Source organism: Heterodontus francisci, chromosome 22 (genome assembly GCF_036365525.1).
Source record: "Heterodontus francisci isolate sHetFra1 chromosome 22, sHetFra1.hap1, whole genome shotgun sequence".
NCBI classification, from domain to species: Eukaryota; Metazoa; Chordata; class Chondrichthyes; order Heterodontiformes; family Heterodontidae; genus Heterodontus; species Heterodontus francisci.
The window spans coordinates 60,374,467-60,401,581 of NC_090392.1; the positions used below are offsets into that span (position 1 = coordinate 60,374,467).

A 27,115-nucleotide genomic window follows, 5' to 3' on the forward strand; every position below is an offset into this window, starting at 1 on the left:
ATTTCATCATACACAGATAGAATGTGTTTTTTAAACATCTCTGTCAGTGAGGTCAGGCTGGAAATGGTAAGTGTTTGATAAAGCAAGAAATGTTTTTTTTCCCTCTTGAAACATTAGTTAATGTATTATCCATCATGTGTTGAAAATCTTACATCTGTTTGCAATGAGGTGCCATCCTGGCAAAGCTACAAGAGGACTACATGCATACTAAACAGCAGAAGCAGCATGCTTTCAACAGAGCTAAACAATCCCACACTAATGCATCAGATCGAAATTCTGCAGTCCTGCCACAATCAGCCTTGAGGGTGGTGGACAATTATACAAATAACCAGAGGAGAATAGTCCACAAACATCCCCATACTTAATGGTGGTGGAGCCCAGTACGTCAGTGCAGAAGACAAGTTTGAAGCATTTTGAACCATCTTCAGTCAGAAGTGCCGAATGGATGATCCATCTTAGCCTCCTCCTGAGGTCCCCAACATCACAGATGCCAGTTTTCAAACAATTCCATTCATTCCACGTGATCAAGAAACAGATGATGGCAATGAATACAGCAAAGGCTATGGCCCTGGACATCATCCCTGCTGCAGTACTGAAGACTTGTGCTCCAGAACTACAGCCACACCCCGAGCTAAGCTGTTCCAGTACAGCTACAACACAGGCATCCACCAAACAATGCCCAGATATGTCTTGTCTACAAAAAGCAGGAAAAATTCAATCAGGCCAATTACTACCCCATGAGTCTACTCTCAATCATCAGAAAAGTCATGAAAGGTATCTTTAGACAGTGCTATCAAGCGATACTTACTAATAACCTGATCACCGATGCTCAGGTTGGGTTCTACCAGGGCCACTTGGCTCCAGATCTCATTACAGCCTTGGTCCAAACATGGACAAAAGAGCTGAGTTCCAGAGCTGGGATGACATCAAGGCAGCATTTGACTGAGTGTGGCAACAAGGAGCCCCAACAAAACTGAATAGGGATCAAGGAGGAAAACTCTCCACTGGTTGCAGTCATACACAGCACAAAGGAAAATGGTTGTGGTTGTTGGAGGCTAATTATCTCAGACCCAGGACATTGCTGCAGGAGTTCTTCAGGGTAGTGTCCTAGGCCCAACCATCTTCAGCTGCTTCATCAATGATCTTCCCTCCAAATAAGGTCATAAATGGGAATGCTCGCTGATGACTGCATAGTGTTCAGGTACTGAAGCATTCTGTGCCTGCACAGAGCCAGACCTGGACAACATTCAGTCTAGGACTGATAAGTGGCAAGTAAAATTCATGCCACACAAGTGCCAGGCAATGACCATCTCCAACAAGAAAGAATCTAACCATTGACATTCAATGGCACGACACGCTCCTACCCAAGCTGTTCCAGTACAGCTACAACACTGGCATCTACCCAGCAATATGGAAAATTGCCCGGGTATGTCCTATGCACAAAAGCAGAACAAACCCAACCCAGCCAATTACCGCTATATCAGTCTACTATCGTTCATCAGCAAAGTGATGGAAGGCATCTTCAACAGTGCTATCAAGCGGCACTTGTTCAGCAATAACGTGCTCGCTGACGCTCAGTTTGGGTTCTGTCAGGGCCACTCAGCTCCTGACCTCATTAAAGCCTTGGTCCAAATATGGAGAAAACATCTCGTAAGGCAAACCCTCCCCCCCTCTACAAGCCAAGACTGAGGCACACATTATTTTGCCACATGAACATTAAAACTTAAAATTGCAAGCCCCTGACTGGAAAGACATTTGCATAGTAACTAGCAGAGTTGGAACAAGAGACAAAAGACCATGCCCTGACCCATTCAACCAACAATGGACTTTTGATTACCAGACCTTGACGGTGGGAGGAGCTGGCATTCCAGGTTGACTACTAAGATAGCAGAATCCACAAGCACAGAAGAAGTGGTCAGACCAGTTTTAGTCATATGACTAGCTGGCTGTTAAGATTTTAACTTCCAACAAGGGATTTGAACTCAGAAAGCCATGTGCTCCTGGAACCGAAGCAGAACCCTCTCCTGTCTGCCTGTTCCCATCTCCTTGCCACGGAACTGAATCTTGTGAAAACACATGAACCTCAAACAGAGAAAAGTCTCCTACATGAACAGAATACTGGGCCCCAACGAAACAGCAAGAATTGCCTACAAAAGGACTATATCGTGAGCTCGAAGCACAGTAACAAGATATTGCCTCAAAGCACACTAACAAGTTATTGCCTCAAACCGTTCCACTTTATCTTTTCTTCTCCTTTCTGTCCCTATCTGCATGTGTATATTACTTGTGCATGCTAGCATGAATGCGTCGTATATCCGTAGGCGTCAACCATATTAGAGTTTAAGTTTTAATAAATTTCACTTTTCTCCTTTAAACCTGAGAAAACCTACTTGTGTTGGTTTCTTTGCCTTATTATTGGAAAGCTGTGAACAAGGATTCACAAAAGGGGTAGCTCAAAACATAGTGTGTTTAAAATTAAACCCTGTTACAATAAGTCCAGGTAAAGACAGCAAAAGACGCCTAGCCACACTTCTCACCTGGTCGTAACAAGTTGAATTCCAGAGGTGAGGTGAGAGTGATTGCCCTTGACATCAAGGCAACATTTGACCGAGTATGGCATCAAGGAGCCCTAGCAAAACTGGAGTCAATGGGAATCGAGGGGAAAACTCTCCACTGGCTGGAGTCACACCTAGCACAAAGGAAGATGGTTCTGGTTGTTGGAGGGCAATCATCTCAGTCCCAGGATATCACTACAGGAGTTCCTCAGGGTAGTGTCCTGGGCCCAACCATCTTCAGCTGCTTCTTTAATGACCTTCCCTCCATCATAAGATCAGAAGTGGGGATGTTCACTGATTGCACAATGTTAAGCACCATTTGCGACTCCTCAGATACTGAAGCAGTCCATGTCCAGATGCAGCAAGACCTGGACAACATCCAGGCTTGAGCTGATAAGTGGCAAGTAAATTCGCACCACACAAGTACCAGATAATGACCATCTAAAATGAGAGAATCTAACCATCGCCCCCTAACATTCAATGGTGTTACCATTGCTGAATCCCCCACTATCATCCTGGGGGTTACCATTGACCAGAAACTGAATTGGACCAGCCACATAAATGTTGTAGCTAGAAGAGCATGTCAGAGGCTGGGAATTCTGCAGTGGGTAGCTCATCTTCTGACTTTCCAAAGCCTGCCAACCATTTACAAGGCACAGGTCAGGAGTGTGATGAAATACTTTCCTCTTACTTGGATGAGTGCAAATCCAACACTCAAGAAGCTCCACACCATCCAGGACAAAGCAGCCCGTTTGATTGGAACTCCATCCACCACCTTCAACATTCACTCCCTTTACCACCAACGCACAGTGGCAGCAGTGTGTACCATTTACAAGATGCACTGCAGCAATTCACCAAGATTCATTAGACAGTACATTCCAAACCTATGACCTCTATCAACTAGAAGGACAAGGGCAGCAGATGCATGGAAACACCACTACCTGCAAGTTCCCCTCCAAGCCACACACAATCCTATCTTGGAGCTAAATTGCCGCTCCTTCACTGTCGCTGCGTCAAAATCCTGGAACTCCCTTCCTAACAGCACTGTGGGTGTATCAACATCACATGGACAGCAGCAGTTCAAAAAGGCAGCTCACTTCCACCTTCTCAAGGGCAACTAGGGATGGGCAATAAATGCTGGCCTAGCCAGCTATGCCCACATCCCATGAATGAATTTTTAAAAATGACCATCGCTGAATCTCCCACCACCAAAATCCTGGACCAGAAATTTATCTGGAACAGCCATATAAATATTGTAGCTACCAGAGCAGGTCAGAGGCTGGGAATTCTGCAGCGAGTAGCTCATCTCCTGACTTCCCAAAGCCTGAATGTGTGCAGCTCCAACAATACTCAAGAAGCTCAATACTGTCCAGTGTTATAACCAGGTGAGAAAGGTGTCTAGGGGTCCCTTTTAGCCTTCACCTGGTCTTATTGTAACAGGGTTTATGTTTTTTAACACTGTGTTTTGAGCTCCCCCTTGGTGAATCCTTGTTCACCAGTTTCCAATTATAAGACTAATAAATGAGCATAACATTTTTTTCATAGGTTTAAAGCAGAAAAGTGGAATTTATTAAGACTTGAACTCTAATCCGGTTAACGCCTATGGATACACGCGGTGACACACGCTAGCATGCATACGCCATATGCACATGCAAATAGAGACAGAAAAGAGAAGAAAAATAAAGTAAAAAAGTTTGAAGCAATCTTTTAAGAGGGATTTTTACTGTGCTTCGAGCTCGCTGTAGTCCTTGATTGTAGGTAGTCTTGCTTCTCATTGGGGCCCATTATTCCTCTTAAACCTTTTTCATTGTAGAGACTTTTCTCTCTTGGGGTTCAAGTGTCTTCAATGGGTCTTCCGTTCCGTGAGAAAGAGATGGGAGCAGACAGGAGAGAGGTGTTCTCAGTCCAAATTCTCTGTGGCAAGTTCAAATTCAAAAAAATGCCAACAGTCAGTCATGTGACTAACCTGGTCTGACCACATCTGTTTGTGTATTCAGCCATCTTAGCAGTTAACCTAGAATGCTAGCCTCTCCATCTTCAACATCTGATAATCAAAAGTCCATTCTGGATTAAATTGGAGCAGGGAGTGGCCCCTTTGTCCGTTCCAAGTACTGTCTGTTACTATGCAAATGTCTTTCCAGTCAGGGGTGTGGCAATTCCATGTGATAGGCCCTCTTTTCTTCCCAGCCACAATTTTAAGTTTTAATATTCATGTGGCGAAATAATGTGTGCCTCAGTCTTGGCAGGTGGGGGCCTGCATGACACCAGACAAAGCAACTGATCAGTACCCCAGCCACCACCTTAAACTTTTACTCCCTCCACCACCTGCACACAGCGGCATCACTGTGCATGATCTACAAAATGCACTGCAGCAACTCGCCAAGTCTCCTGTGACAGCACCCTCCAAACCTGTGATCTCTACCACCTAGAAGAATAAGGGCAGCAGACACATGGGAACATCACCACCTGTTAGTTCCCTGCCAAGTCACACACCATCCTGACTTAGAACTACATTGCCATTGGGACAACATCCTGGAACTCCCTCCCTAACAGCACTGTGGGTGTAACCTACAACACATGGACTGCAGCGATTCAAGAAGGCAGCTCACCACCATCTTCTCAAGGACAATAAGGGATGGACAATAAATTCTGGTCTTGCCAGCGATGCTCTCTTACCACTAATGAATAAAAAGCAATTCCTGTCCAGAAAACATCCCTTTTCATGTTTTTTTCACACTTTTCTGTCAATTTTTGAAATTATAAAGTCCTATCTTAATACTTACATTGGAAACTGCCTACATAAAATTATCACACTGTAGTGGCATTATATTGCTTCAGTTTTGCATCTCCAGCTCTTCAGCGTGGACAGCAGGAATGACCTTATGTTCCCCAGCCCTACTACTCTGCTTCCCAAAATGCTATAGATTTTGTGAGTTAATTATAAATAATCTAAAATAGAAGCACCATATATAAGGATGGAATGGTTGACTTTAAACTAAGAACTGAATTGCACTTGCAAGCTGTGGTCCAATTGTTCCCTGTCCTGCAACCCCACTTCACCTAAAGAACACACTTAGTCTTGAATCACCTTGTTCAACGTCATGGACAACTGACTAATTTATGTAAAATAAAAGTGTATCACACTTCAAATGTCACAGTTCAAGTTATCAAAAGTTAATATTTCAATGTCTGGGGAAAAAACAACATATTTTTCACATCGAAAGTGATACGACAACACGTTTTGATAGCCAATGCCTCATCTGTTTGCAAACTATACATAGAAGGTTTGATAAATATATTTTCATGGAGTTAGTGCCCTTTAAGATCTCTGTTCACAGGTATGTTCTAGTAATGATTGACCATCTATTTCTGCTGATTGTTTTGGGATTAATTATCTGTTTTAAAAAAAAATGAGTACAGATGAGCCATGAAGTTCTCCCGATCAGTTATGTCGCCATAGAAGCTTGGAGGAAAATGGACCTAAAGTGGTGGGCCCCTTCTGGAGTACAACATTTGATTATTTTTCCTTAAAACACCAAGGATTTGTAAAAATATACACATATTAATTTTTGTTTACATATGTCACAATTCAGATGCAACATTTTAAAGTGTCAGAAATATAAAAGAGAAAAACAAAGGCACTTTGTTTCAAGTTGCTTTCTTCTGATCTGGAGTTTGGAATTTACAAGTACCTGCCAATCTGCAAGCTTACTTTGCCAACATCACTTAACTGCAAATTGACTTCAAGATGTTGTCATTACAAAGTAAGACTCTGTGACCTCAAAGACAGCTGCAGCTTAGCAGAATAATGCATTGCCTATTAATTAGCATGAGCCTGCTATCTCATAAGTGGTCTCCATACCCTCCAAGTTAACAAACAATTTCCTGGGAGACTTGTTATTATTATTAGTTGTTGGCACAGTAACTTGAATTTTTCCTCTTTAATTTTCTTCAGAATTTAAATATGTCCAATGTTTACATTTCATCTTCATTGAGAATAATAGTATTAAGGCTCGAGTAAAATAAAACCTCTTTCCAATTCTCAGTCATACAGAAGAGCACCAGTTCTGGAAACAGAGCTCTCAAGGTACAACTGCACAGCTTTATTTACACAAGGCATAATGAAAACAAGTTTACCAGTGAACCTCCGCTGCTCAAAGAAATCTCTTAGAAACTGGGAGTCAGTGAAGAGTAGATCATATAGCTTGTCCACATTGACATGAAAAACCTCATTAATATATTGTCGGCCATTGAGGTCTTCATAGAATGCTTGTACTTCTCCTGGAGTGAGGCAGGAAGAGATGTGAAAATAAAATTAGTCATAAATTCACCCCACCCTGCAAAAACAAAACCAATATACAATTGGCTGAAGATTATAGTAACAACTTTGAGAGATGGTGCTGATCATCATCTAATTTCCCTTTATTCAGATACCTACATATGGTTACATTAGCTCATTGACTAAATATTCAAACTGTGGACCAGTTACAGACAGCTTCATTTGGTATGGTCCCCTGACCTTATAATTCAATCTAATCCCTTTCAGATGCATGTTTGCTTGCAATACTTCTTATGGGGTGCTTCATGAGTCACCTGAACAAGAACTGTTTTACTCCGGCTTCTCATAGTTTCTTAATATTGGATTATTTTCCAAACAGAAGCAATAATAAAGATGACATATATGGGACAGGAGAAATCCAAATGTGTAACATTAATTAACACCCACTATTATCTTTTTTGAAGGAGATATGTAGCTAAGGTCACTGACCACACCTTTGTACTAATAGTCAATAGTAGCTATCAGTAAACACCTATATCCTGAACAATCATCATACTCCCTCTCTGGGTTTGATTTAATCTTATAACCAAGAAGTAAAAGAACAGTCTGTTTCATATTCTGTCCAGTAACCACCATTATAGTTTATCATCACTTTTCCTCTATGAACATTTGTGAAAGTTCTTTCCAACATGATACTTTGAAATAGAAAATTTTAAAAAGAACTGACATCTTGGTCCAATTGATTATCAGTTAATGATCCACATCATGTGTCAACTTTGGGGCTGAGTTTAAATCAAGTAGAAAAGGGCCATGCGCTACAAAAACAGATTTAAAATTTAAAAATTGCACTGGTGATGTTGCGTCCCAATTTCTTTACACTTATAACAACCACCTGCAACTCAATTGGGGCTGTGGGAAATTTTAGAAATGAAAGCAGCATTACAAATGCAATAAAAATCTGTTAACAGCTTTTGTTACATGCAGAGAAAAGTCCATTTTATTTGGAAGAAATTAAAGGGAACTTCAACCCCAATTAAAATTGGAAAATTTGAACAGTCTACTCACCAAGGCAATCCTTTACTTTGTTTATTATTCTATACTGGTAAAATAACTTCAGGTTTCCACAAGGCTGATGATAGTTACCTTGCCTTTCTTAATACCAGTAATTTAAAAAAGAACTGGCTCAATTAAAAAAAATACTTTGTTTTGCCAAAAATGTGAATCCATCTGGGACCCACTACACCCAATCAAGCTCAGGTTCAAAATGCTCAAAGGGAAAGAAATTGCTAAGCAGTTAATCAGTAGGCACTGCGGAAGGAAAGGGAAGAGGAAGTAAAAATGTTGTCTGTGGAAAGCTTACAAGTGAATAATTCAGCATTATGATTCTGTTGTGTGTATTTAACCCTAGGAATGAAGGCATGAAGGGATGAATTCTAGGTAAATACAGTAAGGGATGTCATACGAACATATGAATTAGGAGCAGAAGTAGGCCATTTGGCTCCACAGGCCTGCTCCACCATTCAAAAAGATCATGGCTGATCTGCTTGTGTCTCAAATTCCACACTCCCATCTACCCCCGATAACCTTTGATTCCCCTGCCCAACAAGAATACATCTGCCTCCGCCTTAAAAATATTCAATCACCCCGCCTCCACTACCTTCTGAGGTAGAGAGTTCCAAAGTCGCACAACCCTCAGAGAAAAAATTTCTCCTCATCTCTGTCCTAAAATGGCAACCCCTAATTTTAGAACAGTGCCCCCTAGTTCTGGACTCACCCACAAGTGGAAACGTCCTTTCCACATCCACCTTGTCAAGACTGTTCAGGATCTTATATACTTCAAGCAAGTCTCCCCTCACTCTTCTAAACTCCAGTGCAAATAAGCCCAGTCTGTCCAACCTTTCCTCATAAGACAACCAGCTCATTCCAGGTATCAATCTAGTAAACCTCCTCTGAATCCCCTCCAACACATTTACATCTTTCCTTAAATAAGGAGACCAAAATTACACACAGTATTCGAGATGTGGTCTCACCAATGCCCTGTATAACTTAAGCATCACATCATTACTTTTATTTTCAATTCCTCTCGTAATAAAAGATAGCATTCCAATTAGCGTTCTTCCTTGCTGTACCTGCATACTAATTTTTTGTGACTCATGCATTAGAACACCTAGATCCCTCTGCACCTCGGAATTCTGCAATCGTTCTCTGTTTAAGTAATACTCTGCTTTTTTATTCTTCCCCCCATTATACTCCATCTGCCAGATTTTTGCCCATTCACTCAATCTATCTATATTGGTCTGTAACCTCCTTATGTCCTCTTCACAATATACTTTCCTACCTATCTTTGTGACATCTGCAAATTTAGCTACCAAGCCATCACTTCCCTCATCTAAGTCATTGATATAAATTGTAAAAAGCTGAGGCCCCAGCACAGACCCCGGAAGGACTTCATTAGTCACATCTTGCCAATCAGAAAAGGACCCATTTATGCATACTCTCTGTTTTCTGCCATGTCCTACTAAACACAATTAAAATATGATGCACAGTGATTCTATAATTGAGCCATTTGAACAAACTGATTTTGGGAAAGCAATTTTACATGACTGGATACAAAGCAGCAATTTTCTATATACTGAGATGGTGCAGAGGCTTGTGTTATAAATACACTATTAAACTTGATCATTTATTTTAAATTGTGTTGAATTTCCTTTACAGGTATGAAGCCTGTGTTCTTTTTTATATTCACAAGACATAAAAAGATTAAATAATCTTAAAATCTTAAAAAAATTGTTTATCTTTAAACTCAATGGTTCCATACCTGTTTTCAGTTTTTTAAAATCAGCTGTAGTTAGTCCCACTGAAATGAATGCAGACAGGAAAAATGAAAGTGAAAATAGGACAAATGAGTGTTGCGCTTAGACTAGTTATCATCACAGCTGCCAACTGCATTTTGTGTCAATACTTTTGATTCCAGTTTTCAAAGAATGGTCGAGCAAGTATTCAAAATTCTCTTTGTGTGTACGTTTGAGGTCATCAAAATATACTGACAATAAACCAAGCTGTTCCTGAATATTTTATTTTAAAAAATTAAAAAGAAATGAAAACACATTTTTGAAAATGCACATTGTGCTCTATTTTACATGCAGAATTTAATTTTTTTTTAAAATCTGGTTGCTCTTTTCTCTCGCTGGCTGAGAGGGCTTGGCCCTCATGCAGTTTTAAAAGCAGAACAAGCTGGATAAAATTAGGTAAAACATGCCTTGGCTAATTTAAAATAATCCCCACAAAGTTCACAGTTTCAGCATGATGGTTGATCAATATCACATGATCAATATCGTCCGATCGGTTTCATAGATCCTACATACTATTTAATAATGAATAAAATCTCTTTCTAATCATGGTTTGCTGATGTCCCCTCACCACCCTTCAGTCCAATCCAGGTTTCAGACCTGACATGATACAAAACCTCCTAAGATATGTTAAAAGTGACAAGAGATACACTGGGTTAATGACATACCCTCGTCGTGCGTTTCAGAGGAGTCACTCAGCTCTGTTGGAATGTCCTCATTATCATTGAAGTCCAGGGAAGGGGAGTTTACCGGCAAACTGATTTCATTCTTGTCGATGGCCTCAAGGGCTGCAATTTCACCTTCTAGGTGACAGTCAACTTCCTCCTCCACAAGAATACCATCAAACTATGACACCAGAAATAAGAGAAATTCAACTTGCAGTGTGAGTTTTGAAGAAGCATTTGAAATCCAACCCACCATCATGTTTAGATTTATGATTATGATTCCAGTTCCCCCACATTTTTGCAATTAAAATATTTGTACATTATCCTGGTTTTAAATCAGCCTAGTACTCTTACAATTCAGGTTTGTTAGTTCTTCCATTAATGGTATTTACCTGAAATTGATCAATCATTTGAACTTGTTCTTTACATCAGCCAATATCTTCCTTGCAGCAAGAACCTCATGTTGCATTAAACTGAGTTTTCTTTACCTTTTATGCCTATGTCAATGAACTCGAGTCTAGAAATCGGATCTCATTCAAACCAGAGCACAATTCATATCTAGAGCCCATTGCACATGCCTAATGAGGCTGGCCACAAGACCATGGCAAATTGGCCCAATTGCCTCATTAGTGGAGAACCATCAAGGGTCTAAATTGCATCTGGGGGAAGCGAGTACACAGTTGGAAGGGGGTGAGCAGTGGCCTACAGTTTAAGGTGCATTTAAGTAAGTAATTTTTTTTAAACATATCTTTTTGGTAGCAGCCTCCAGTGATCCCTTTATGGTCCACTGGTTAGGATGCACGAGGACCAGATTATCCTGTTCCAGTCAAGCTCAATCCTGTCCTGGCCTTGCATCTACATACGTCCTCTTCCAGTAGGGATAGTTACATAGCAACTAGGATTAAGAACCCGAGGTAATTTTTTCACTCCTTAAATCTAGTTCTTTGAGGCCAACTGCATCACTGCTTCTGTTGCCTCAGGTAAATAACAGCTAACTCAGCACAAACCAGGGATCAAACTGGCACCTTTCTGATAAGGCTTGAAAACTTAATTTCTGAGCCATTGGGGTACAAGTATCCATTTTTATATCTCTGCCTTGCCTCTATTCAAATTTCTTCACCAACAGTGGCAGAAGGACTGAGGAAATTATCTGCTGCAATTTTATTCTTTGATTTGCTAGGTAATGGTTCACAGCGGTCCAGTCACTCTTGACATTTTTTGTCACTTACAGATGAGCACTGGCCTCCCCACTGCTTGCCACAGCAGTGCAGCCAATATTAACAATTTAATGGAGTGGAACCATACTAATATCTGATGGCTCTTTGGCGCTGTTTATTGGAAGCTCAAACTGCCTATGACATTTTAATGTCTATCAATAGGGAGTTGATGTTATTTACATTGCAGCTGTTGTTTCTAGGTCAAGGGCATTAAATGGTATAATCATGTTGCACCCATTCAACCCAGGTCTTTCAGGGCTAAATTACCAAATTAGAAGTTTAGTGAGATTATGATGATTTAAGTATCAATTCTGAACAATTCCATGTCTATTTTGTAAATGAAATATAGCAAACTTCTCAACTTTGACACAACACAGATTCAGCCCAGTGTCTGATTCACAGATTGATCGAGTTCTAAGCAAAATATATATTCTAAATCCAAATCCTCTACATCTAATAAATAACTGCCGTTGCCACTGACCAACAGCAGACACTAAAGTGCTACTACTTAGGGTAGCTGTTTCCTTTTACCTAAGCCACAACTAAAGGATTAACAAACTAATAAAGCTTAATCTACCAAGTTAGACTAAAGTGTTGCAAATAAGGTTCTTTGGGTAAGATGGGTTAGCCCTGGAGGGTATACATATCTTGTGGAGCTACCCTCAGTACTGTATATGATAGGAAGGGAGGGAGGAGGCAGATTACTAAAGGAAGCCGTAAGAACTACATAAAACAGATGCTCAGTCCCTGCCAAAAGAGCCAAAAACAGCAGCGGAAGATGGTAAATTAGTACCAATTACTAGCTTATTGGGGCATTGTTGCTTTCTTGAGAAGTTGTTCAGGAAGGCTTAAGATTGTCAAAAAGTCAAACTTCACCATGATAAGCTCGGGGAACAGTTTAATATACTACAAATTTAACTTTTCTGAGCTTTTAACCTAAAATCTAATTTCAGAGTAGCATTTTGGATTTATTGGATATATCTGATTACAGATACAATGCATAATCGCATACTGATTATTTGCAAGACATCAAGAAGTTGATGCATTTTAAAATTTGAATTAAAAATATATGTTTGAGATAAATTGGTGCAGTAGTCAGCCATAATAAATTAGTTTTGCTAAATTTCCCTATTCCTCCTCACCAGAAGATATTGACTCCTGCTGGAGTACAGTTCCAAAAGCATCTTCTGGTACCTCAGTCTAGTAGCAAACCTAGACAATCACAGTTGATAGGGTATTTAACTCCTGAGGCATCACAGCTGAATCTGTTCCCATCCTTAACAGACATCCACAGGTACATTTTCTGGCAATAATCACTGAATAGCAATTATCAGTAGGAATCGGAGTAGATTTCCTCTCCTTCAGCCAGGGTTAATGTGGTCAATTGCAATACTGTACTGCCTTCTCGGCTGACATCATCTAACTCAACATAATAAAGAAATAAAAAATTGTGACCTTCAGGCCATTCCTCTGTACACTCTAAAGATGCAACTGGAAGCATACTGGAGGCAAAGACATTAGGTTGCTAAACATTAATATGCCACCTTCCAGGTCGTGGTTTGTAACACGATTATATCTGAAGCATGATATTTTTCTTAAATCTGATTTGTCTGAATTGAAATAAACATTGTATTTTAAGGCTACATTCATTCTTTTGATGATGGGAATGTCAAAACAGCACGTAAATTTGGAGATGCAGGGGGCGGGGTGGAGGTGGGGGTGGGGTAGTAATGGAAATGCAGAGGATTCCAGTGTAAAGTCATGCAAAAAAAGAGTCTTTACCAAGAGAGCCATTGGGGTTAGTCACATTAAATTTAAAATAAATTAATATATGGAGAGAAGACAGATCATTTTGAAGTATTGGAATATGGTGCCTTTAATTCTCCTAAATGCCAGTATTTTCATGAAATTTTCTTTGCTGACATTTCTTTTACTATTTCAGAAAGACTTGCAGTATTTGAGAGGGATATTGAAAATGTCTGAATTATCCACATACTGAAGCAGGAGTCTCACTGCTCCCTGTGGAAGTTATTGTGCTGTTCGTGACTGACTTCTTATGCATCTGTGGACTGGCATCCGTTTTTACTTCTATGCTGCTTTTAGATGCATTATCATTCACCTCTACTTCTTCCACTGGGATTTCTTCGCAGAACCTGCCAGAAACAGAATGTACACCATTTCATATGGCAATAAAATACTGACATATTTCACAAACAAAGGCGGCAGACTTTGAAAAGCTCTCTGTTTTTGATTGTACCGGTATTCAGCTTTGCACATGGTAAGATGACATTTGTTCAGAATCTTTCATCCCTTAAATTCTTCAAATGGAAGCAGAGGAAGAGAGCCTAAATTTCTGATCATTACCCTATTTTAAATAATTGCATTAATACGGCCATTAAATCATACCAATTGGAAAATTTATGCTGAGCAGTCTACCTATTCTGAAGTTACTGAAGTATCAGATTTAGTCTCTAATTTTCTGAAATATATTTAATATTCAAAAAGTTACTGTATATCATAAGTTTTTAATTATAACTCATGCTGCAAATTTCTCAGCATTCCTTTTTTCCTGCCCATTTCACCCCAATGCTCCTGTTATTAATCAATTCTCAAATAGAATGATACCCCATCTAATGTGAATACCAGAGGTCTTATTTGTCTGAACTTGCATATGATTCTGATGCTTATTCTGACAGACATGCTAGGCGTTGAGATGAAAGAAGTTCTGTACTTTTATTGAAGCTTATAAACAATTAAGAGGCACAGACTTACAAAACATGGATAGAAAATAACCAAATTTGATACTTTTAACATACAAAGTATAAGCCTAGTCAAATGGGAATCTGAAAGCAATAATCAATTCAGTCCTATGTTCATTATGTAAGTGAAGGCATATAAATGGAAACAAATTGCTGCAATTGTGATATGCCTTAAAATGTCTGACATACTTAATGAACACAATCATATTTTTACTTCCATGTGCGAGTATTATCGTTAGCTCACAGAACCCGTGTATTTGTAAGCTGCATAATTTGGACAGCTTGCACGTTTGCTGTACTGCCTAATGAACTGTTGTTTGGACTGCCTTATACTAAAATGTGTATGGTATCGGTCCTATGCCACATTGATTTACACAATTTATCAGGTGCATTCCAATTGTTGTCAAATCATTTGCCTAGCCTGACGTCTGCCAAATCCAGAGGTTCCAGATTAGAATAATAGATTGTTCATTAGATTTGATCATTGCAGATACACCATGTTTCCTTTTAATGTAGGTTGGATGCAATAGGTACAGTGTTCCAACTCAAGTGAAAGGGAAAAAATGGTGCCACGAATGCCCTTGCCCTGCTTTGGTATATTCAGTTCTTTTATGTAGTACCATTATTCAGCAGTTCCCACCCCTTCTGTGTTCCATCAGCCATGCTGACTTGATACCATGGTGAACCAAGATAAGGAGATAATGGTTTCTTTAAAGGAAAGAAAAAGGTTTCTCACCCCATCGTGTTAAAGTCATCATCTGGAGGAACATAATCTTCATCATCACTGGTTAGACCAAGTTCATTCCCATAACACTGATGAACAAAGTGCCACAGCTCTTTCGGACAAAGAGGCTGCAGACATAGAAGTCAATCAATACAAATCTAATTGTATTTTTTTGTTGCACAAAAAAAATCTGAGTTCTCAATAACAACCAGAGATTGCACTGCAGTGAAAGAACATCAGTCTGATTCTCAGTTCACAAACAACAGAGAACAGAGAATTATTGGTCCTAGTTCTACTGCCAGTAGCTTTACATGACAACTGCACTGGCTGTATGAACTAGCCACACCTGTTGAAATGTGATAAGTACTTACAAAGCTTCTGAATAAATATGTTTTTGGAAAAACTTATAGGTTAATTTTTCTCATGCATCTTTATCATAAACCACTTGTCTGCTTGCGGTGTGGCATTTGCTTGCGGTTTTCTGCGAAGTGTCCCATATTAATAATTTGGACAGGAAAAGCAGCATTCCCCAGCCAGGACTGGAGGGAAGGTGGGGCGTAGGAAGATCAGCCCAAATATCTATAAGATGTTAAAAACCGACACCCAGATCCTGCCAATGTTTTTCCATTACAAATTCCTATGCCCATTTTTATAACAAAAACCTGTCACATTGTAATTACTCACACTTCCTAATTGGAGAATTTGTAGTGCCACAAGCAGCAGGATGATAAAATTACAGTATGGTATGTTTATCTCGACTGTTCCTATTTGAAATTCTTACAGTCACATTCATAATGGCAGTACAAAAATAAGGACAGAAAGTATAAATAATAAAATGGGAACAAAAATAGCCCGCACTCTCTAACTCTGTTTCATATGAAGACAATACTTTGGGCCCAATTTTAACACTGTGTAGTTGAATGGACTTTGAGTGAGTTACCCGAGAGCATCTTGCTCTCTAACCAGTATGCGGTTCCAAATACTGATGGGGGAGAAGGTTCCTCTGGGGAGTGCAGCCAGAGCCAAGACCATAGCACGATAGGTGGCTCAGCTGTACAGGGAGGGAGGAGAAAAGTTGAGAGTGATATTTAAATGGGATTCCATTGGTAGGGGATTAGACAGGCATTTCTGTGGTAGCAAGCATGATTCCGGGATGGTATGTTGCCTTTCTAGTGCCAGGGTCAAGAATACCACCAAGTGGTTGCAGAACATTCTGGAGGGGAAGGGTGAACAGCCAGAGATCATGCTCCTTATTGGTACCAATAACCGTTAGTAAAAAGGTTGAGGTCCTGCAGGTAGATTTTAAGGAGTTAGAAAAGAGATTATGAAGTAGAGCCTAAAGGTAGTAATCACAGGATTACTCCCAGTGCTATGCACTAGTGAGTATTGAAATAGGAAAATAGAGCAGATGAATGCACGGCTGGAGAGATGGTGCAGGAGGGAGGGCTTTAGATTCTTGGGGCATTGGGACCAGTTCTTGGGAAGGTGGGATCTATTCAGGCTGGACATGTTGCACCTCAACAGGGCTGGAACCAATATCCTCGCGGGCAGGTTTGCTAGTCCTGTTGGGGAGGATTTAAGCAAGCTGGACAGAGGGAGGGGAAGCTCGCCATAGATTCAGAAGGGAGAAAAGCAGAGCTGGAAATGGAAGTCAGAAAATTAGAAATACAGTTTGGAAGGCGGAGCAAACAAAGGCTGGAAAATAGACGAAGAGCAGTCCGGTTCTGCTTAATGTTACAAATCTGAATGCAAGGAGTATAGTGAATAAGGCAGATGAGCTGAGGGCACAGATTGACATGTGTAAGTTAGATTTTTTTTTTAGCTATTACTGAAACATGGCTTTGAGGGGGGCAGGAATGGCAGCTTAACATTCCTGGTTAAAGGGATTTTAGACAAGATAGAGTGGGGGATTAAAAAAAGGAGATGGGGTAGCAATATTGATTAAAGAAACAATTAAAGCTGTGAGAAGGGATAATATGTTAGAGGGATTATCAAATGAGGCTATATGGGTTGAACTACAGAACAAAAAGGGCAATCACACTATTGGGAGTGTACTACAGATCCCCAAACACTCAGAGGGAGATAGAAGAACAAATTACTGACAAAAGCAAAAAAAAGGCTGTAATAGTGGAGGATTTCAATTACCCTACTATTAACTGGGATACAGTCAGTGTAAAAGATACAGAGGGCACATAACTCCTAAACTGCACTGAAGAGAACTTTTTTAAGCCAGTATGTGGCAAGCTCAACATGACACAGGGCAATTCAGGATTTAATTTCAGAGAATGAAGCTGGGCAGGTGGAAGGAGCATCAGTGGGAGAGCATTTTTGTGGTAGTGACCATAATTCAGTTAGATTTAGCATGGTAATGGAAAAGGACAAAGATAAATTAGGACTAAAGGTTCTAAATTGGGGAATGGCCAATTTTATTAGTCCGAAATGTGATTTAGCAAAAGTGGAGTGCAAACAGCTACTTGAAGATAAATTGGTGTTAGAGTATTGGGAGGCATTCACAAAGATGATTCAAGGGGTTCAAGGTAAATATGTTCCCACAAAGAAAAAGGGTGGGACAGCCATATCTAGAGTCCCCGGATGACAAAGTGCATTCAGGCAAAAAAGGGAAACTTATGTCAGACACTGAGAGTTTAATACTGCAGAAAGCCAAGAGTAGTACAGAAAGAGCAGGGATGAAATGAAAAGGGAAATTAGGAAAGCAAAGAAAGGGCATGAAAAATTACTGGCAAGTAAAATCATAAAACATCTTTGGATTTTTCTTAAGTATATAAAGAGCAAGGTAATAACTAAGGAAAGAGTAAGTGTATTAGAGACCAAAAAGGTAACCTGTCTGAAAGGGTGGTAGAGGCAGAAACTCTCACCACATTTAAAAAGTACTTGGATGTCTACTTGAAGAGATGTGACCTGCAGGGCAACAGACCGAGTGCAGGAAGGTGGGATTAGGCTGTGGAGCTCTTTGGCAACTGGCACAAGCACAATGAGCCGAATGGCTTCCTTTTATGTCGTAAATTTTCTATGAAACTCTTGCTCTTTGTCTCGACTCACCCAGTGCAACACAGTGGGAGATTGACCATGTTTTTATTCCTTTTGAGTTTGATTGCCCCATATTTTTTCTTCTTTTCTTTCCTGGGGTCAAGAAGACAGACTTCTTGCAAATGTTGCACCAAGTGATTACTATGAACTTCATTTAAGTGGCCTAGGAATGACTGTTCTTTCTCTCGCAGTGCGACTGCATCTGACCTGAAAGTGATATGACAGGAAAGGAAACTATGCAGAGTAGGGGAAATCAAGCCTGCATCCCACCTTTCAATGGGAAATCACCTTCATAATCTAATATGCTGCACCATCCAATGTTATTGTTTCAAAAGGGGGTTCAATTGTCAATAGCTTTAATCTTTACCTTTTCAAGCAGTGCATTTTGCCAGAGTCTGAACATCATCATGTAGGTTCTGTCCCGGGCTCCAAATGAAGTAAAAAAGTGCTACAAATAACAAATATAAACCATTGGCCACACAAAGTAAAGAACAAGCTTTCATCACTTGAACTGACTGAAAACAGATTTCATATGAATTCATTCACTGCTCTCCGAAGGTCAGTTGGTGCAATCAGATCCTCTCAGTACAGTTACAACAGAAGTCACAAATTTCAGCTACTTTTTTTTATTAGTTTGTGGGATGTGGTAATAGGGGAGGCGGTGGCGTAGTGGTATTGTCACTGGACTAGTAACCCAGGGTATTGGTCTGGGGACATGGGTTCAAATCCCATCACAGCAGAAGGTGGAATTTGAATTCAATTAATAAATCTGGAATTAAAAAGCTAGTCTAATGATGGCCATGAAACCATTGTCGCTAGTTCTAAAAACCCATCTGGTTCACTAACGTCCTTTTTAAAAATTTATTTAGAGATACAGCACTGAAACAGGCCCTTCAGCTCACCGAGTCTGTGCCGACCATCAACCACCCCATTTATCCTAATCCTACATTTATCCCATTACCCTCTCACATCCCTACCTTCCCTCAATTCCCCTACCACCTACCTATACTAGGGACAATTTATAATGGCCAATTTACCTGTCAACCTGCAAGTTTTTGGCTGTGGGAGGAAACCGGAGCACCCGGCGAAAACCCACGCAGTCACAGGGAGAACTTGCAAACTGCACACAGGCAGTACCCAGAATCGAACCCGGGTCGCTGGAGCTGTGAGGCTGCAGTGCTAGCTACTGTGCCGCCCTCAGGAAATCTGCTGTCCTTACCTGGTCTGGCCTACATGTGACTCCAGACCCACAGGAATGTGGTTGGCTCTTACATGCCCTCTGAAATGGCCTAGCAAGCCACTCAGTTGTCATGGGCAATAAATGCTGGCCTGGCCAGCGATGCCCACATCCCATGAATGAATATAAAAAAATGTGGACGTCACTATCTAGGCCAGCATTTACTGTCAGTTACTGCAGTGTTGCGATGGCAAATCCCAGCTACAGAACAACAGTTAAGAGGTGTGATAAAACAATAAAAGGTTCTGAATATAATTGCCAAATATTTAAACATCATCAGTGAATGAGAACTGCATGAACATCACCAGCACAAGTGAAATAATCTTTCTGGGACACCAAGTTATTTCTCCTCAGCTGTCACTTACTTAATATCAACAGGAAAACACATAAGTAAACTGCACCACTTACAAAAGTTAATACTAAAAACCTTACATTAGGATTAAAAGTCCAATTTGTGAGAAGTGAGAATTTGCCTCCCAGTAGCGAGTACTTACAGGGGGTGGAACTTCAGCCCACTCTCTGAATTGAACCCCAGCTCAGCTTGTTGATTGCAGGTGGGATTCTACAGAGAGGGAGCTTACCTTGCCTAAAAGGGAAATTCTGCAGGTATTTAACCCAGAACAAGGCCTGCACGATATCTTCAAGGTTGCTGCGCAGCCACGCAACATGCAGCTTAGCGGAAATATAGTTGACCAGACAAGATAAAATTATTTTTTGTTAGTGGGCAAAGGCGATGCAATTTCACAGTGACTATGTGTCTATTAGATGTTGGATGATGTGTGGTCTCTGATTCAAGCTTCTTAGAGCTCAGCTGAAACCATTCTGATAAGGAGTAACTCACCTGCTGATTCCCCAAAGCCTGTCCACCATCTACAAAGCACAAGTCAGGAGTGTGATGGAATACTCTCCACTTGCCTGGATGGGTGCAGTTCCAACACTCAAGAAGCTTGACACCATCCAGGACAAAGCAGCCCGCTTGATTGGCAACCCATTCACCAACTTCAACATTCACTCCCTCCACCACCGACGCACAGTATGTACCATCTACAAGATACACTGCAGCAACTCACCAAGGGTCCTTAGACAGTACCTTCCAAACCTGAGACCTCTACCACCTACAAGGACAAGGGCAGTAGATGTATGGGAACACCACCACCTGCAAGTTCCCCTCCAAGCCATGCACCATCCTGACTTGGATATATATATACTGCTGTTCCTTCACTTGTCACTGGGTCAAAGTCCTGGGATTCCCTTCCTAACAGCACCGAGGGTGTACCTACACTACATGGACTGCAGCGGTTCAAGGCAGCGGCTCACCAGCACCCTCTAAATGGCAATTAGGGATGGGCAGTAAATGCTGGCCTAGCCAGCAATGCCCACATCCCATGAAAGAATTAAAAAAATAGAATTAAGAGGCAAATGTACCCGAGTCCAAAGGGCAATCATTACTCATGCCTTTTAGCATTGCTGAAGCAACCTTACAGCCTTCATAATGGTTTAATTTATGCTGAAGTGATGGGTAAAGATCTACAGTGATTTAAACTTAAATAGTATATGTATGTTTCAGTTTCTGGTTGGCTGAGTACAACCCATCTCACTGGCTTTCCAGCAAACCCAATTTACTGCATTGCATGAAGCATTATGTTCAAACCTATATATAGACTGATTTGTTCAACTAGAAATGGCTTGTATGAGAAAATGACTGCACCTTACCTTTTCAGTGTCAGTGCAAACTTGGACAGCATTGGGAATGAGGCGGGCTGTTTTCTCCTTTGTCATTGAGCAAACATCCTTGAGACGTACAGTGAGCTAGATCACACAAGAGATTGTACATTAAAAGATTGGGAACAAAATACAGTGTGCTATGAAATAGTCAAAGAGAATATCCTGTTTATGGAAGTAAGATTGTGTTTTTATTTTCAATTGGACTGAGTTTGCAAGTCTTGAATGGATATTTGCCACTTGATAATGTGTTCTAGAGTTATAGAGTTTTACAGCACAGAAACAGGCCCTTTGGCCCAACGCGCCGGTGCCAACTATCAAGCACCCGTCCTAATTAATCCCATTTCCCCACACTTGGCCCGTAGCCTTGTATGTTCAAGTGCTCATCTAAATACTTCTTGAACGTTGTGAGTGTTCCTGCCTCTACCAGCTCTTCAGGCAGCGTGTTCCAGATTCCAATCACCCTCTGGGTGAAAAAATTCTTCCTCAACTCCCCTCTAAACCTCCTCGCCCTTACCTTAAATCTATGCCCCCTAGTTATTGACCTTTACAAGCAGATGTGTACACAATTAAAATATCCTTAATGCAATAAAGTTATTACATTTCCTGGAAATGATTACATTAGAAATAAATAATATATTCCTGCCCAAACAAAACTTTTGCAAAAATCATTACTACATCAGATTGTTTATAAGTCTAAATGATGTCACTCTGGACAGATGTGGGACAATGTTGCCTTATCTGCAGTAACTAAAAATGATCCCATCAACCACTTTTCCACTCAGTTTTCAAGTTACTGCTGGTTGTTTCAACAACTCAGATTACATTAAAAACATAAATATGATAAGAAACATTTTGAAAAGAAACTTGAAAATGATTGACTTCCAACTTGACTTTAACAAAAATATCATCCAGAAAGTGTTGGAGAAGAAATAAATGGAAATGAATGTAGGAAACATGACATCTGGCTATAGACCGTAGGGACATTTCATGAAGGTTGGGGTTCCAATTACTTTAATTTTTTTTAGTTTATTTTAGAGATACAGCACTGAAACAGGCCCTTCGGCCCACCGAGTCTGTGCCGACCATCAACCACCCATTTATACTAATCCTACACTAATCCCATATTCCTACCACATCCCCACCTGTCCCTATATTTCCCTACCACCTACCTATACTAGTGGCAATTTATAATGGCCAATTTACCTACCAACCTGCAAGTCTTTTGGCTGTGGGAGGAAACCGGAGCACCCGGAGAAAACCCACGCAGACACAGGGAGAACTTGCAAACTCCACACAGGCAGTACCCAGAATTGAACTTGTGGAAACAGAGTAACAAAAAGTCCAGTGATGTCAATTTTATTATCAACAAGTAACAAAATGAACAACAGTAAATGACAGAAGATCACATCCTGAGTGCTGTAATCACTGTGGAGTTAAAATTTCCATCCCTGCTAATTACAATGAAAAAGGAGGCATGAATTAAAGGAATATTTCATCATTTTGTTCTACAGCAGAGATAGGAACTTTCACTCTTGCTTTTAGTTATGTTAAAGTTGGCAGATGATAAAGAGAATAGCTGAACCTCTTATCATATGGTTACTCAAGGCTGCTGTCAAATAATTTCAGTGAACTGTTTAATTTGCTGCCATCTTTGGTATAGCAGCTAACACAACAGCCATATGCACTATGGTTTAGCATTATCCCAAACACTGAAATCTGAGCATCAGCTTATTAAAAAGTCTCACCATCTATTTATTTTGTTCATGTTTAAAGAATGTGAAGTATTTTCATTTAAACACATGTATCTTAAATAGGCTTGTTTAAACAGTGAGGGTTGATGTCCGCATCTGGAGTTTTGGCTTGGATAAGTCGTGAGTCTCAGGGTTCTGTGTTAACACACTGTCAATATTAAAATATCCTAATTTGGGAGTTTATGTTTCAATTGTAAAGAATGGTTCAGCATTGACTATGTATGTTATTTCAGCTCCCTTGCAATTAAGTTCAGTAATCCTCCAGGTCTGCCCTCAGCATTCAGCATTGAGGAGGCGGTGGCGTGGTGGTATTGTCACTGGACTAGTAACCCAGAGACCCAGGGTATTGCTCTGGTGACATGGGTTCAAATCCCACCACAGCAGAAGGCAGAATTTGAATTCAATTAATAAATCTGGAATTAAAAGCTCGTCGAATGATGGTCATGAAACCATTGTCGATTGTTGTAAAAACACATCTGGTTCACTAAACTCCTTTAGGGTAGGAAATCTGCTGTCCTTACCTGGTCTGGCCTACATGTGACTCCAGACCCATAGCAATGTGGTTTACTCTTACATGCCCTCTGAAATGGCCTAGCAAGATACTCAGTTGTATCTAACCGCTACAAAGTCAATAAAAATCAAACTGGACGGACCACCCGGCATCGACCTAAACACTGGAAACGACAATGGCAAACCCTGTCGACCCTGCAAAGTCCTCCTTACTAACATCTGGGGGCTTGTGCCAAAGTTGGGAGAGGTGTCACACAGACTAGTCAAGCAACAGCCTGACATAGTCATACTCACAGAATCATACCTTACAGACAATGTCCCAGACACTGCCATCACCATCCCCGGGTATGTCCTGTCCCACCGGCAGGACAGACCCACCAGAGGTGGTGGCACAGTGGTATACAGTAGGGAGGGAGTTGCCCTGGGAGTCCTCAACATCGACTCCAGACCCCATGAGGTCTCATGGCATCAGATCAAACATGGACAAGGAAACCTCCTGCTGATTACCACCTACCGCCCTCCCTCAGCTGATGAGTCAGTACTCCTCCATGTTGAACAGCACTTGGAGGAAGCACAGAGGGCGGCGAGGGCGCAAAATGTACTCTGGGTGGGGGACTTCAATGTCCATCACCAAGAGTGGCTCGGTAGCAACATTACTGACCGAGCTGGCCGAGTCCTAAAAGACATATCTGCAGGACTGGATATGCGGCAGGTGGTGAGGGAACCAACAAGAGGGGAAAACATACTTGACCTCATCCTCACCAATCTGCCTGCTGCAGATGCATCTGTCCATGATAGTATTGGTAGGAGTGACCAGCGCACAGTCCTTGTGGAGACGAAGTCCCGCCTTCACATTGAGGATACCCTCCTTCGTGTTGTGTGGCACTATCACCGTGCTAAATGGGATAGATTTCGAACAGATCTAGCAATGCAAAACTGGGCATCCATGAGGCACTGTGGGCCATCAGCAGCAGCAGAATTATACTCACCCACAATCTGTAACCTCATGGCCCGGCATATCTCCCACTCTAACATTACCATCAAGCCAGGAGACCAATCCTGGTTCAATGAAGAGTGCAGGAGGGCATGCCAGGAGCAGCACCAGGCATACCTCAAAATGATGTGTCAACCTGGTGAAGCTACAACACAGGACTATCTGCATGCCAAACTGTGGAAACAGCATGCGATAGACAGAGCTAAGAGATCCCATAACCAACGGATCAGATCTAAGCTCTGCAGTCCTGCCACATCCAGCCATGAATGGTGGTGGACAATTAAACAACTAACTGGAGGAGGTGGCTCCACAAATATCCCCATCCTCAACGGTGGGGGAGCCCAGCACATCAGTGCGAAAGATAAGGCTGAAGCATTTGCAACAATCTTCAGCCAGAAGTGCCGAGTTGATGATCCATCTCTGCCTCCTCCTGAAGTCCCCAGCATCACAGATGCCAGACTTCAGCCAATTCGATTCACTCCACGTGATATCAAGACACGACTGAAGGCACTGGATACTGCAAAGGCTATGGGCCCTGACAATATTCCGGCAATAGTACTGAAGACCTGTGCTCCAGAACTTGCCGCACCCCAGCCAAGCTGTTCCAGTACAGCTACAACACTGGCATCTACCCTGCAATGTGGAAAATTGCCCAGGTATGTCCCATATACAAAAAGCAGGACAATTCCAACCCGGCCAATTACCGCCCCATCAGCCTACTCTCAATCATCAGTAAAGTGATGGAAGGTGTCATCAACAGTGCCATCAAGTGGCACTTGCTTAGCAATAACCTGCTCAGTGACGCTCAGCTTGGGATCCGCCAAGGCCACTCAGCTCCTGACCACATTACAGCCTTGGTTCAAACATGGACAAAGGAGCTGAACTCAAGAGGTGAGGTGAGAGTGACTGCCCTTGACATCAAGGCAGCATGTGAACGAGTATGGCATCAAGGAGCCCTAGCAAAACTGAGGTCAATGGGAATCAGGTGGAAAACTCTCCACACTCTGGAGTCATACCTAGCGCAAAGAAAGATGGTTGTGGTTGTTGGAGGTCAATCATCTGAGCTCCAGGACATCACTGCAGGAGTTCCTCAGGGTAGTGTCCTAGGCCCAACCATCTTCAGCTGCTTCATCAATTACCTTCCTTCAATCAGAGGTTCAGAAGTGGGGATGTTCGCTGATGATTGCACAATGTTCAGCACCATTCGTGACTCCTCAGATACTGAAGCAGTCCATGTAGAAATGCAGCAAGACCTGGACAATATTCAGGCTTGGGCTGATAAGTGGCAAGTAAATACGCACCACACAAGTGCCAGGCAATGACCATCTCCAACAAGAGAGAATCTAACCATCTCCCCTTGACATTCAATGGTATTACCATCGCTGAATCCCCGACTATCAACATCCTAGGGGCTACCATTGACCAGAAACTGAACTGGAGTAGCCATATAAATACCGTGGCTACAAGAGCAGGTCAGAGGCTAGGAATCCTGAGGCGAGTAACTCACCTCCTGACTCCCCAAAGCCTATCCACCATCTACAAAGCACAAGTCAGGAGTGTGATGGAATACTCTCCACTTGCCTGGATGGGTGCAGCTCCAACAACACTCAAGAAGCTCGACACCATCCAGGACAAAGCAGCCCGCTTGATTGGCACCCCATCTACAAACATTCACTCCCTCCATCACCGATGCACAGTGGCAGCAGTGTGTACCATCTACAAGATGCACTGCAGCAATGCACCAAGGCTCCTTAGACAGCACCTTCCAAACCTGAGACCTCTACCACCTACAAGGACAAGGGCAGTAGATGCATGGGAACACCACCACCTGCAAGTTCTTCTCCAAGCCACACACTATCCTGACTTGGAACTATATCGCCGTTCCTTCACTGTCGCTGGGTCAAAATCCTGGAACTCCCTTCCTAACAGCACTGTGGGTATACCTACCCCAAACTGACTGCAGCGGTTCAAGAAGGCAGCTCACCACCACCTTCTCAAGGGCAATTAGAGATGGGCAATAAATGCTGGCCTGGCCAGCGACGCCCACATCCCATGAATGAATAAAAAAAGTCAAGAGTCAGCCTAGCCGGCACAAATTCAATGGACCAAATGGCCTCCTTCCGTGTCGCAATGACTCAATGATATTTATATATTCCAAAAAATGTACAAAGGATAGCTAAGAGGATGTTGACTTTAATATTAGTAATAATTCTGTTTGATTACTAAGTCACCATAATTGTTAGATTCCTCATTTAATTAATTATAATAAAGTAATTTTGATAGTTCATTTCAGTTTGGAAAAAAGCTGATTTTAATGGCATTTTAAACAGGTCAACAGACTGAACTGTTAAAGATCATGCTCGGATGGCCTGTTGGTCAAAAACCATAGAGAGGTGAATATGGGTTTGCACACACAATTTTCTGCGGAATGAACTCCTCAGCTTGACTGAGTCATGATTACTGAACAGGAGATGGAAGCTCAACCAATTCCCATCCGGAAAAAATCAATCACTGGAGGTTACACTACCGCACCTTGCTGTGGTTGGTTCCAGTGCAGCATTCTCAGAGTCCTGAGGGAGATTTTCCTATCTCCTTGCTTGTAATGTCAAAAGTGAAGAAAGTAATCAAAAAGGGGAACTTTAAAAAGTTATAAGGGAAAATTAGAACCAATCATCATTTTTCAGAAGATGATTACGCTATTTTGATTGATTAATCTTCACTGTTTAAAAAATATTGTTTATCTGAAATATGGACTTTAAATTCTGCAACACCACAAACAAATGTATCTTAAGCCTTCCAGGA

At 41.4% G+C, this 27,115-nt stretch overlaps 1 protein-coding gene across 15 annotated transcripts in view; it reads right to left on the reverse strand.

The window, feature by feature from the left end:
- Positions 1–27,115, reverse strand: part of gramd1ba (GRAM domain containing 1Ba) — a 590,058-nt gene that overhangs the window by 30,715 nt on the left and 532,228 nt on the right. For 13 of the 15 annotated variants that reach the window (XM_068053903.1, XM_068053889.1, XM_068053888.1 and 10 more), the window contains 7 exons: positions 21,047–21,142; positions 18,464–18,544; positions 15,061–15,176; positions 13,562–13,718; positions 10,352–10,529; positions 9,653–9,691; positions 6,693–6,836 (listed from right to left, as the gene is read on the reverse strand). In XM_068053903.1, coding sequence (XP_067910004.1) covers positions 6,693–6,836; positions 9,653–9,691; positions 10,352–10,529; positions 13,562–13,718; positions 15,061–15,176; positions 18,464–18,544; positions 21,047–21,142 — 811 coding nt within the window. The remainder of the gene's footprint in view (positions 1–6,692; positions 6,837–9,652; positions 9,692–10,351; positions 10,530–13,561; positions 13,719–15,060; positions 15,177–18,463; positions 18,545–21,046; positions 21,143–27,115) is intronic. The other 2 variants (XM_068053890.1, XM_068053902.1) reach the window with 1 other exon arrangement.